At 24.2% G+C, this 13264-nt stretch overlaps 2 protein-coding genes across 3 annotated transcripts in view; one reads left to right on the top strand and one right to left on the bottom strand.

The window, feature by feature from the left end:
- LOC145838475 (neurofibromin-like) overlaps nucleotides 1-2059 on the bottom strand; it is a 41149-nt gene extending 39090 nt beyond the window's left edge. For both annotated transcript variants that reach the window (XM_082946075.1, XM_082946074.1), the window contains exons 1-3: nucleotides 1927-2059; nucleotides 476-616; nucleotides 291-371 (exon numbers count right to left, since the gene is read on the bottom strand). In XM_082946075.1, coding sequence (XP_082802201.1) covers nucleotides 291-371; nucleotides 476-616; nucleotides 1927-1986 — 282 coding nt within the window. In that variant the 5' untranslated portion in view covers nucleotides 1987-2059. The remainder of the gene's footprint in view (nucleotides 1-290; nucleotides 372-475; nucleotides 617-1926) is intronic.
- Nucleotides 2060-7064: 5005 nt separating this feature from the next.
- On the top strand, nucleotides 7065-13250 carry LOC145838629 (phosphonoacetaldehyde hydrolase-like). The gene is made up of 7 exons (XM_082946252.1): nucleotides 7065-7151; nucleotides 7307-7446; nucleotides 9398-9506; nucleotides 9912-10040; nucleotides 10457-10624; nucleotides 11215-11369; nucleotides 13142-13250. Exons 1-7 carry the CDS (start codon nucleotides 7065-7067, stop codon nucleotides 13248-13250), a joined length of 897 nt encoding a protein of 298 aa, XP_082802378.1.
- Nucleotides 13251-13264: the final 14 nt, after the last annotated feature.

A 13264-nucleotide genomic window follows, 5' to 3' on the forward strand; every position in this document is an offset into this window, starting at 1 on the left:
CCTTTATTTATTTTATCATTAAAAATTATATATCTTTCTAAATAAATACATAATTAAAGTAAGCTATTCATGACTGCAAGAGAAAGACATGACTTTAGAAAAACTACTTTTTTTGTTTGTTAATTTTTAAAATTGTAAGAACAATTTTACTTCCTTTTTCTACTTATGAGTACTCAAAATTAATATACTTTACGTGTTATTTATATATAAGTTTTTTTATCATATTAGTTAAAACTGAGAAAGTATATAATAAACTAATTAAAAAAAAAACTATCATATTATGTACTTACCTGTATACACTTTACAAGGAGGTTTAAAACTGTCATTTGGCAATTGTACAAATTCAATTCTTGTTGCTCACCATAAATTCTCTAAATAAAAATCGTTTTAATTTTAGATTTATATTCAAATGTATAAGTATAAAACTTGTTGTAATTATGAGGAAAAAATAAAAAATAAGATGTAAACAACTTACCGTACTTGAAAGTTTTTTCAAACTGTTAGCAAGTCCATTAATAATATTGGAACATTTGCTTTGACTTATATTTACTATGCATTCTTTTAAATTTTCCAAGTGTGATGACAAGCAAGGGTCTTGTGCAACAGAAAGTTCAAGCTGAAAAGTTTATTAAAATTTTAAGAATTAGTTAAACTAAAATAAAAATATATTCTAATCAATAATATTTTATAAAATACAATTTTTTATGTAAATACTTAAATTTAATATACAGTAAATCAAACAACAACAACTTTTTTATATTTTAATTGTATTATAACATAGTTACTGTTTTAAAATACCAACAGTGAGACTAATTATAACAAGTTATAACTGAAAAAATTATGAAAAAAATATAGTATTTAATTTTAAAATACAAGCTAATTTTGAAATCTTCAAGTAAATTTAATAAAAATGGAAGTTTGTTGAAATATAGTATATACTTTTTAAATATGAAATTTAAAATAACATTTTAAATAAATTTTAACAAAGTAAATATATGCATTTTGACTTTCATTATGTATAAAGTAAGTTTAAAGTTGCTAAACATTGTATATTACTATGCATGACAATTTTATAAATATATTGAAGCATTATTTTTATTAAGTCGGCTATAAAAAAAAGTAAATAAAATTTATTCAATCATTAACAATAATCAATTTGTAAACTGAACTTAAAGTAAAGTTTTTATCAAAAATAAGTAAGCCTACAACCTTTCAATCAGACAGATTTTACTTAGTTTTTTTTTAACTTATTAAATTTATCTTTTCAAATTTTTAGTACAATAGATCAGGGGTAAAGGTATAACAGATGGAAATACAAACTACTTCAGTAAACTTGTTTAAGGGTACTGGCTCACTAATTAAATAACTAACAATAAAAGGTTAACAAAATTTTGGGTAAGTGAGATAAAATATATTTAACTGTTTCTTTTTATTTGTTCAACTTTAGGGTCATTGTTTTCATTTTTGTGTTTATTGTATTTAGTTATTTAACTTTGAGGTCATTTGTACTTTGTTGTAATTAAAAAAAAAAAAACTGAAGTCTAATTTTGCAATGATAAAAGTTTTATATTTGAATAAGAATTGAAAATGTTTGTTTTTTTAATAAACAAAAGATCTCTTCTAAGTGTGTGTATAAGACTGAGACTGATTTTTTTGATGGTTCTAACCATTTTTTATTTTTGTTCTGAAATGTTACATAAATCACTGTAAAACAGTTATAAAATAATGGAAGTACACAAAGTAAATACAAATTGGTTTACCAAGTGTTTAATTAAAGATTTTTTTTATTTATACATACTTGTAAATTCTAATAAAAAATAATTAAATTAATTTTACCAATCTTTTATAAAACAGGAGAGAAAAAAATTAAAACAAATGTAAACTAAGTATCATAAAAACTATGCTTTTTTAAAAGGTAAAACCTACATATTTATCAAGCCTTGATAATACAACTGATATCCATTCCTTTGGACGTTGACATGACATACCACTTTTATTTTATAACATTAGTAGAGCTAATCAGGTTGTCTGGAAGAGTATTCCATTCATAAATTTTAAGCCACAGGTATTTACAACTTAAACACCTTAATGAAAACAATTGTAAGTTTTGCACTAATTTGGTTTTTATTTAAGAGTAAGTTAGAACATTGTTTGTCAAAACTAAAAAATGTACAAAAAAATCTACCATTAAACAGTTAAATAAAAATTTTCCATAGTGTTTGTTTTTAGACTTTTATAAATAAATAATTTAAAAAATAATTTTATTGTTTATTTTATTTTTTTTACGTTCTCCTACAGGCCTTCATAAAAACAATACAACTTGAATACCTCGTTATACTTATATCGGGATGAGACCTCAAAATTTAGAGTTCGTAGTCAGTTATTATGTGACTTTTTAACAATCAACTTACCAAGAATGACTCCCTCCAACTTAAATCCTATCGAAACTTTTTTCAATTTGGTTGACTAGTGGTCAAATGACGTAAGGGTCCTAATTACAGTTTTGAAAACTTTATTAGTTTATCGTTGTAAGATATTCAAACTAAGTTGTCGACCGATACATATTATAAAAACATGTTTTTTTTTCTTTTATTCAACTCCTATCCAAATTAGTTTCGCACTCTATTAGTTTTCATCCAGATACTTATTTTCTTAAGCTTCTTTATAGTATAAACATTCTAGTTTTAATATTTACACTTTATTTATCTCATATAAAATTTATATGTTACGAAAAGTTTAAAACAGTTTAACGAAAGTTTTTCCTCATTTAAGGATTTGATTTTACTTTAGCGGTTATACATTTTTGATAATCAATTGCAAATACATTGTTTAAAACCTCATAAAATGAATTTATATTTAGAAAGGTTGTTATAAATATTTCGTTTTTCTTGTTTTGAATTAAAAAAAAAAAAGTTTCGTTTTAATTACAAGTTCTAAACAGTTAAAGTATGTTAGAAATTAAACCTAAAGATACATTTCCAGCTATTTTACCAATTAATACACTTTTTTTTTTAATTTAAATAATAACTTTTTTCTTTTAAATTTAACTAAAATAAAATTCTAATATGTTTTAGTACCATTTTAAACATTTAAATGATTTGGATTTTGGATTACAAAATAGTGCTGAATTTCGTATGCAAAAAAATAAGACTGATTTTTTGTTGATCGGAATTAATTTTAAGCAAACTTATATTGAAAGAGAGGTAAATCTGGAGCATTTCTCATCCAATTAATGTTTTTATCCGACTATTTCCTATTTGGAATTTTTTTTAAACCGATTTTTTTAATCTAACCAATTTTGTTAAAACTAATTTATAATGTAATTAAAGTTCCCACCAAAATCATTTTTAATTTAAAATTTTAGATTAAAATTTAACTTGTTTTGTTTGTAAGTAAAATTTTGTTCTTATTTAATTGTTTCATTACTATTTCCATGAGTGTTACATATCTTTTTAGATTTTTTCTTAAGCACTGGTCTTTGACCGAAAATTAGTTTGCATAATAAAGTCTTCAAAGAATAAAGACATTATTTCTACTCTAGTAGTTAGAATATCTTAATTTTTTTTTTTAAAACCAAAACATATAATATAAATAACTTTTATTTAAAAATATGTCCCTACCGGTTTTCTATTCCTTTTCTAATAAATAACAATTCAAAATATTTTTATTGGATTGGTTCACAAAAAATTCTCAAATTTTAAAACAGTATTGAAACTCATCAAAAATTTGTTTTTTTAAACAAACAAAAATTATTTTGCTTTTTATGTAATAAACAAAAAGTTAAACGTGAGTACCTAGTAATTAAATAAATTAAAGTATTATGTGTTTTGGTTTTAAGAAACCATGACTGTTACATACCTTTTTAGATTTATTTAAGCACTGACGAGGTTTTTGACCGAAACTTAGTTTGTAAAATAAATTCTTGAAAGAATAAACTTATAAATTACAGTATATTAAATTTTATTTAGTTCAACGTAAATTTTTGATAGTTTTTGACAAATTTTGAGAATCTATGTTCTGTATTTATAATAAGTCTTTATATGTTTAAAAAACAGTCAAAACTAAGTAATCGCTAAAATTTATTATATTTTTACTAAAACTATGTATACTTACAACATTTTTAAACAAAGAAGTGTAACTGAAATGAAAAAAATAATAATACCAAAGTTAATTGCTTATAAGAACAAAGTTTTATATCTATTGTTTATTCAAAGACAAAAAAAGCGCTCAAAAAATTTAGTCTTAGGACCTGGTCCATAAAAAAACCTTTTGTTTATCGAGTCGTACACAACTTGGATATCTTTTAACGTCTTGTCCAGGACATACCTGAACCAAAATAATAAATCAACCTAATGTAATGATTATAGCTTCGTCTAATGTATAATTACAAAAAATAAAATTTTCTAGTTAGAATGTCTTATGTGATAAATAATCTGCGGTAAATACAAAAATAAACGGGAAATAACTTAGAGAGGAATTGTAAATCACTTGAGTGGGTATTGATATGATGGTAAATAATTTGGATAGAAATTGGTCAAATAGGAAATATTCTGGATTTTAATTCAATGGATTTTTATTGACTTCACTGGATTAAAAACTAATTTGATGATTAAATGAGGGTTAAACGAGGAATATAAAGTAAAGTTGCTAAAGAAAGTGTATAAACGTGAACTTATTTGTGTACAAAATTTTTCGCAAGGAAAATAGTTTTGATCTGACGCTATATTTAAATAAGAGTTATTCCAGATTAAAGAAGCTAGTGTATTACAAAATTCGTTATGTTAAAAACACGTTTAATTAAAAAAAGACTTATAACAATTAATATATGTATATAAGTAAAAAAATAAAGTACAAATACACAAAAATAAAAATCTAAATTATTTATATTTTTTTAAGGTCGGAGTCACTTTTGCACAAGTGACATTTTTGCATGAAGACACTTTTGCACAACGTAGTTTTTGCACGAGGGGTCGTTTTTGCACAAGCCACCTTTGCACGGATTGACATTTTAGCATAACCACTCACTTTTGCACACAACAATTCAGCACGGGTTTAAACTTAGTTTCAGGTAATTATTAAGCAGTTCCTCTTTTCGGCTTGGAGAACGGCTGGAAATGACTGTTACCCCTAACCTTTACCCTTGGTCGATAAACAGTTCATTCTGCCGTCTTAGTGCGTGGCGGTTGACAATTGTAGCGGTGTTTAAACATGTCAATAGTGCAAAAATGACGCTTTGTACAAAAGTGACTTCTTGCAAAAATAACGACTTGTGCAAAACTGACTAATCGTGCGAAATTGAATTTGTGCAAAACAGACTGCTCGTGCAAAAGTGACGCCGTGTAAAAGTGTCTTCGTGCAAAAGTGACATCATGCAAAACAGACATGTCCCAATTTTATCTAATACAGTTAATTACACCGTAATTAAAATTCTTAATTACACAGTGTAATTAAGAGTTTTAGATACAAAAAATTTTTATAATCAGTTTAAAAATAAAATAAACTTTATACAGCTTATACTGGTTTAAACGCCAAAATTTATATAAAAATAATTAATTAGGTTTTTTTTTACAGATTATTACACCCAATGCAGTGTTTCACTCTTACCTTAAACTACATTTATTTTTTGTTTTAATTAATTTAATTAACGATACCTTCCATTTATTTGTTCAGAAACTTTTTTCCAGATTACTTTAACAATTAATGATTTCTTATCATTTAATGCAAGAGTAAAACACTGTATTGTTTGTATTAATCTGTGAAAATAAAATGTAACTCGTCCCTTTCAAGCTACTTAAGTTCAGAACTTTCTGTTGTTTAATTTAAAGAAAATTACAATGTAATAAAAATAATTAATGAATAAAAAAGTATTGACACATATACAGAATAAAACACTTTGTACAACCTTTAATTTTACTTTAATACTTTTTTTTTTGCAAACATTATTAGCTTAATAATCGAATCTTATAACTTAGTTTTTTTCAAGTGTAGTTTCAGTGTAGTTTACAACAGTTTCAAAATATACTCGAATAAATGAAAAGTACTATTTTAGATAAAATTGTTAAATTTAAAAGTAGCTTCTTTATTTTCTAACATGTCATATTTGTTAATAAAAACTTTTGATTAGTTTTGAAAATAAAAAAATAATTTATATTCCATTACTACAATTTTGCTCTACAACTCCTCTGAAATTTTTGTTAATTTTTTTTTAATGTTAATAAATATTAATTTTAACGTCTTTGAAACTGAACTTGACGAACGGTAAATAAGAACAAGTAATGAAAAATTTTATCGTATACAAAAAACTGTTGACAAAACAAAACGTATAAAATTACATGCTAACTTTCATATTAAGGTCGTAATTTTAACAACATACTTAACGTATTTTTCTAAATGGATCCTAATAATAGATTTTTTTGTTAATCAATAAACTTTGAATGAAAAATAGTTTTGTAAAAGTTCTTTTATTTGATGGTTCTTTAATTCTAGTTAAGGAACATCTTACTACGACGTCTTTCTTTTTAATTTATTCATTTTGGTATTGTTTTGTATGTTCTTAACTAAATATAATTAACTTTAAGTTTTCAAATTTTTTTTTTAAACACTTTAGTTTTAAAAACTAATTTTTTACCTTTAAAGAGTTACAATTAGAATTTTTTTTATTAAATGCTAGAAAACTTTTTTATATCGCAAAAATATTAACAGTATAAAACTTGTTTTAAGTTTTTTATAACTAATATAATTAAATAGCATATTAAAGTTATTTTATTGTCAAAAATAACGCTTTGCTTAGTTTATTTTAGTAGCTATTTTCTACATTATTTATTAGGAATAAAATCACAAAAAACCTAGAATATTACTAACACAAATTTTGAATTAAGTACAATTTAATACATCAATTTAAACAAAAAAAAACGCATTTAGAATGGGAGAAAACTTTGTTCACACGTGTTTATTTTCACACCGCTTGTTGTTTGTTGACATTTCATGCAGGTTACTGATTAACTGCAAGATGCAACTTATTGTAAAGACGTGTAGCACATCAAACACCTTGACCGACTACAATCATGTCGAAGGAGGCATTGAAAATCGCTAATCTCGGTTCGACGTCTTTTTTCAAAAGACTGCCAACAAGAAAACCTCTTACTGATAAAGTAAGTAAACTGCTTGCTTATTTTATAGGAGATAAAACAACAAAAAAATTCTTTTGTTAAAATGAATTATGATTTTTGTAAACAAAATTATACCAAAACAAAAAACATTATTTTTAGTTCTATACAGTTGTTTTAAATTGTGAAAACATTTTTAGGTAAAAGCAGTTATACTTGACTGGAGCGGAACAACAGCTGATGCTCACGTCATTGCTCCTGCTATAAGTTTTTGCAAAGTTTTTGAAAAACATGGAGTTCCTATCACCATGGAGGAAGCTCGTCTTCCAATGGGTCTCAGGTTAAGTATATACAAAACGTTTTTAAACAAATATTTTTTGTTCAGGTTTATTTCTTGAAAATTATAAACAAACTTATTTTTTCTAAAAAAACATCCTTAAACTTACAGAAAACATTTTGTCATACATTAAAATACTATATAGTTTATTTTTGTTGAAAAAAAAATCTAGACCTTTTACATTGTTAGTTTTTGTTAAATCAACACGTATAAAAATGCTAACACTTTTAAAGTGTAAAAAGTATTTGACACATATCTTTAAAATAAACTAAGTGCAAGTAGACATCTTTATTTTTCTTCAACTGGATACAACTTTTAATAATAAAAATCCGAGTTCTAAAATAATTCGTTAATATAAATAATTTTATTTAGTTTGCTGTTTTATTGTATAGAATATTATATAGACTTATGGTAAAATAAAGTAATGAAGCTTAGTGGCATAGGTATTAATGATAACAGTAAAAGTTAAATTGTAAGTTTTAGAGACTTAAAATTGCTCGTCGGACACACAAACAAAAAAATCAATTTTAGTTTATAGTTAGTTTTAGTTTGTATGATAAAGTTTTGTTCTGATTACCGCAATGTTAAAAATATTTGTAACTTGCTATGTAAATTTACAGCACTTTAAAAATATAAACCGCAACAACAATTTCTTGTTATATTTCCTCTATTAACTTTAAAGGAGTGTACAATTTGTATAAACTATTATTCTACGATAAATTTTCTTATCTTAAAAACCATATTGATAGCTTAAATTATGAAAGTATTGAGTTTTGTCTTTGGTAAACTATAAGTTTGTTATGTTACAAAATACAAAGATAACTAGTGTTAAAGATAAAGTAGTGTAATATAAAAATATGCTTTAAATGAGTGTATTTAAAAGCAATTAAAATCTATCTGTCCTTCAGTAATGACAACTTTGTGAAAAAATGTATAAATGAATCAAATTTTGTTATTACCTTGAACATTTAAGGTTACAACCAATGAAGTCTAAATTATATTATAATTTATTGATAAAACTTTGCTTCTTCACGTGTTTTTAAATTATAATAAAACAGTGTTTATTCAACTATCCGGACATGTTGGGCAAGATTTTTTGTAAACATGTCCGGATAAGTATTTTTCCGTATAAGTGTAAAAAACATTTTTTTTATAAAATAATATAAATACTGTATATTATGAAATGCATAACAAATAATAAAAGCGTTATGTTAAAAATAAATAGTAATTATCAGTAATAGATAAAATATTTACAAATAGTAAAGCTAAGTTTCAGGTTTATTTATTTAATTTTTTTTAAGGTAGAAAAACATAAGACTTACTAACCCTCTGCAACGAAATACGTTTTTTGAGGGTCAAACAAGTAAAATTCATCGTTTGTTATTCCACTTGTCCTAACTTTCAATTTATAAAAAGATTAATTTTTGTTAAATGAAAATTTTGAGTTAAATTTATCTTTAAATACAAAAAAAAAAAAAGAAAAATATGTAAACCTATCTCTCTTAACAAAAAAAAAATCAGACATAAAGAAAACCGGAAAACTTTGACTAGTTTAAAAGTTTTTTTTCACATTTTATATTTTAGCAGAAAACTCACGAAATTTAATTAATTAAAAATTTTCTTAAACTTAAATATTTGTATCAGAACAAAAATTGTGTACTTAATAGTGAATTTAATTTGAAATATCTTTAAGACCGAAACTGTCCGGATAAGTGAGCGTCCGGATAAGTGAGTAAGCACTGTACTAGTATTATGTGTTATACAGTTAGTACATAATTAAACAAAACTTTTTATCTAAATTAATAAAACAATTAAAACAAAAAACCTGTGACCAATTTAATTGTAGTATTAATCTGTTTGCAAATGTTATAACTTTTTTAAGTACCATCTTTCACGAAATACAAAATTACTAAAGAAATAAAGTTTCATCCCGAAATTAGAAAATAAAATTTAGGAAAGACTTACACATTGGTAAAATTCTTCAGATGAAGGATGTGAAAAAAAGATGGAAAGATGCAAAAGGAAAAGAACCAAATGAAAGCGATGTTGATAAAGTTTTTAAAGTTAGAAACTAGTTTTATGGTTAGCTACAAAACTATGCACAGCCAAAGAAATCTTAGATCCAAAAAGACAGCGTAAAGTATTTTATCGAAATTTTAGTAAATAAGCTAGTTCGGTTATCAAAATTAAGTTCGTTTGATAATTAACTTTAACTTTTTAAAGTTCAATAACAGGTCTATTTTTTAAGTAGTTATAGTACGTTTTATGCTTCTTAGAGACTTTTTTACTTATTTAACTTTGATAAATAAAAAAGTCTTTTTTTTACTATTAACTTTGAAAGTTTTGTTTAAATTATAATATAAAAAGATTAAAATATGCTAAGAAATGTTTTCAAACTAGCTAAAACTACTTTTAACAAATTAAAATAAGAACAAATTAGTTTTGTTTTTATAAGTATCTTAATACAGGATTTTGTCCCTATGCAACTTGATTGTTTGCCAGAGTATACAAAACTTATTCCAGGAGTTTCAGAAGCTATCAATTATCTTAAAAAAGAGCGAGGTATAAAAATTGGTACTTCGACCGGTTTTACTAAGGTTAATTTTAAGGCTGCAAATTTTTTTTTTGTTAGTTTGTATGCAACTTAAACTAAATGAGCAGTTTTTTTTTTATAATCTAATTATTTTGAAAAAAAAAACACCTCGAAAGTAAGTTAGTTTGTATAAAAGTTATATTCATGTATATATGTTCGTTACAATGTATTATCTGCATTATGCAAATTTCAGTGCCTTTTAGCTATTTTATTACAGAGTGTACAATAATTACGGTTTTATCAATTATTAGCGATGTTCAAATATCGAAATAAATAATACAAGACTAGAGAATAAGAATTAGCATGCTAAAAAATGCTGAAAACAGTTTAAATTGAAAAGTTATACTAGAATTTAAAGAAAACTTTACAAAAAAATTAATATTGACATTTTATTAAACTTATATAGTACAAATTTAAAAGGTTATGTCCGACATACTTCGAGAAGCGGGTGAACAACAGGGGTTGGTCCTGGACAGTGCGGTTGCAGGGGATGAAGTTGACAACAACATGGGTTTCAGACCGGCTCCTTTCATGCTGTACAAGAATTTAAACAACATGGGTGTTTTTCCAATTGAGTCTGTTGTCAAGGTAGTTTGTTTTATGTTAAAAATTAAAAAAAAAGGTAGAGTAATTTCCATAATTTGAGCAATACAGAACGTGTTATCTTTATGAAATAACTTGTTTAATTGAATGTAATGTTAGAAGACTATTTATATGAGAAACGGATTTATGCTTGAATAACTTGATTAAATATATAAACTTCGTTTAAAATATTTAATTATCAGAATATACATACTGTTTTAGAAAGAAGAAAATTAAAAACGATAAACCTAATAAGTTAAAAAAACATAAATAGTTTCTTTTTAGATATATTAATAAAAATTAAATAAATCTCTAGAAAGTTAATTTTTTCTTCTAGATAATTATTTCGGCAAAAGAGTATTTAAGATTTAGACATGTTAGAAAGCTTTAAAAAATATTTTTTATGTAAACACCTAAACTTTACAGCATCTTCGTATATAATTTATCACATCTAAAAAAAGTATCTTTCCGGTAGTTTATGTTAAAAATTTATGTATTAAACACTTTACTTACTTTTTTTTTCTTGTGCTTCAACGTTTAAAAAAGCAGAATGCTGGATCAAAACCTTCATTTCTACATACTTTTAATAAATAAAGGTGGATGACACAGCAGGAGGGGTTGGTGAAGGTTTGAGTGCAGGCTGTTGGTCGGTAGGTGTCGCTGCGTACTCAAACTACACGGACGTTAGTAGTTTGGAGGAGTGGGATTCTATGAGTGAGGAGGAAAAAGAAAAAAGGAGGCAAATCTCAAGGTTAATGTTAAGAAATAGATACTCATAAAACCTAGTTAGATTAAAGATTTGTTGGTATCTTTTTTTTTTTTTCATTTTCTACTCTTGTGATTATACTAAATAAAGTAAACAACGCCTTATTTTAAAAAAAAACTATCTATTTGTACAATTTAATCATTTCATGTAGATTAGTAGCATAAAGTATAATTTTTTATGTAAAAATTTTAAAAGATAAAATTCTTAAAAGTATATAAAACTGCCCAAAGTTAATCAATATAATTTAATTTATACTAGTGAAAGATAATACTTGATTGATTTATAACTGATAAAATAATTTTATATATTTATTATTAATTAGTTTTTATTAAATAAGCAGTAAACTATGATCATAAATTTTTTTGAACTTAAATATACACTTATAAGTATATCAGTAAAATACCACATTATACATAACAATGGTATTAAACAAAAAACTTCATTCGTTTAAACAAAAAATAATACAAGCTTAAAAAAGTATTATGATATATTAATAGTAGATACATTCTGTTTAGTAATTGTTAACAGTTTTATCAACACGAAATGTATTTAAATAGTTTTATATTAATAAGCTTATTAATTATAACCGTCTTATTTTTAGCTTTTAACATATAAAATGCAAACGATAAAACAAATATTTTTATTGTGCACACTTTAAAACCTACTACTCAAGCTCACGAACCAACTTATTTAGTTAAATTTAGTCTACAATAATTTACGTTTACAATAAATCGATACATTTGTCTATTTTAGTTTATGTTTAACCCTTTTGTTCATTTCACTATTGCCTTCCAAAGTAAAAGCACTCTCCAGGTAAAATACTGTTGTCTTATAGTGAAGAGAACAGGTTATTAAAATAAACTGATTCTCTTGACTTTTTTTAGTATAAATCTTACTATTTCACTATTTTTTGTCTTCAAGTTTATTTATACTAAACTAAGTATTTTATTTGTTCAGAGTCCATAGTTTATAAATATTAACTAGTTCAGAATTTAAATCCATAGTAGATTGTTTTTAATAGCTACTAATACTAATAAATAAAAAATTGTTTAGTAAGAAATTTTTAATAAGATAAAAGTGTATATAGTTTTTAATAATGTTATATTTGATAATCAAGTAACATATCTGAATATCAGCACTTAGTCTCATATTATTGTCGAAACTTCTCTAGTTGTGATAAAAAACATTCTTCAATATTATTTTTTTTTTTTTTGCGTTATGAAACAGAACACATACTAATATAGAACTTAAATTTTTACTTGTAAAATTAGGGTGTATAACACTTAAATTAATACTAAACTACTCTTAAAACCTTGCATTGTTTGTTTTTGTATATTAGAAGTAGTTTCAACAAAAAAATTTGCAAAACTTCTTTGTAAATTACTGATTATACGTCATTCGTAATTTAGGCATGACAGTACTAAAACTTCTAAATTGTAAACAAAAACACGTCAATTATCTACATAAAAATAACTTTAAAAATAACCTTAAGAAATACTAACAATGGTAGTTGTAAATATAATTTTCATACTGTAATACAGCTTCAATAAAAATTAAGTGCTTATTTTAAAAGTTGAATGTTTTGTGTAACAAAAAACAATAACTTCGGAACTAAACTTTAATTTAAACAGCTTAGAAAAAACTATGTTTCCATAAATATCTATTTAAAAAAATGTAAAATAATTTAGTTTTTATAAAAATAACTTTAGCAAAAACTTTAAAATGAACAAAATTTTAAAAGTATTAAAATTTTGCAGAGAAAAGTTATTAGAAAGTAATGCACATTACGTAGTGGACAGTGTAGCTCAGTTGCCGCTTGTTATTGAAGATATTGAAACCCGAATGAAAAACGGAGAAAGACCTTAGAAACTTTCAATTAT

Source organism: Thalia democratica, chromosome 6 (assembly GCF_965202585.1).
Source record: "Thalia democratica chromosome 6, ktThaDemo2.hap1.1, whole genome shotgun sequence".
NCBI classification, from domain to species: Eukaryota; Metazoa; Chordata; class Thaliacea; order Salpida; family Salpidae; genus Thalia; species Thalia democratica.

Excerpts from the sequence above, each read along its gene's own strand:
- LOC145838629 (XM_082946252.1), top strand. The coding sequence starts at position 7,065 with ATGTCGAAGGAGGCATTGAAAATCGCTAATCTCGGTTCGACGTCTTTT. Across the intron at positions 9,507-9,911 it reads ATGTTGATAAAGTTTTTAAA|GATTTTGTCCCTATGCAACT; the intron begins GTTAGAAACTAG and ends ATCTTAATACAG. Across the intron at positions 11,370-13,141 it reads AAAAGGAGGCAAATCTCAAG|AGAAAAGTTATTAGAAAGTA; the intron begins GTTAATGTTAAG and ends AAAATTTTGCAG.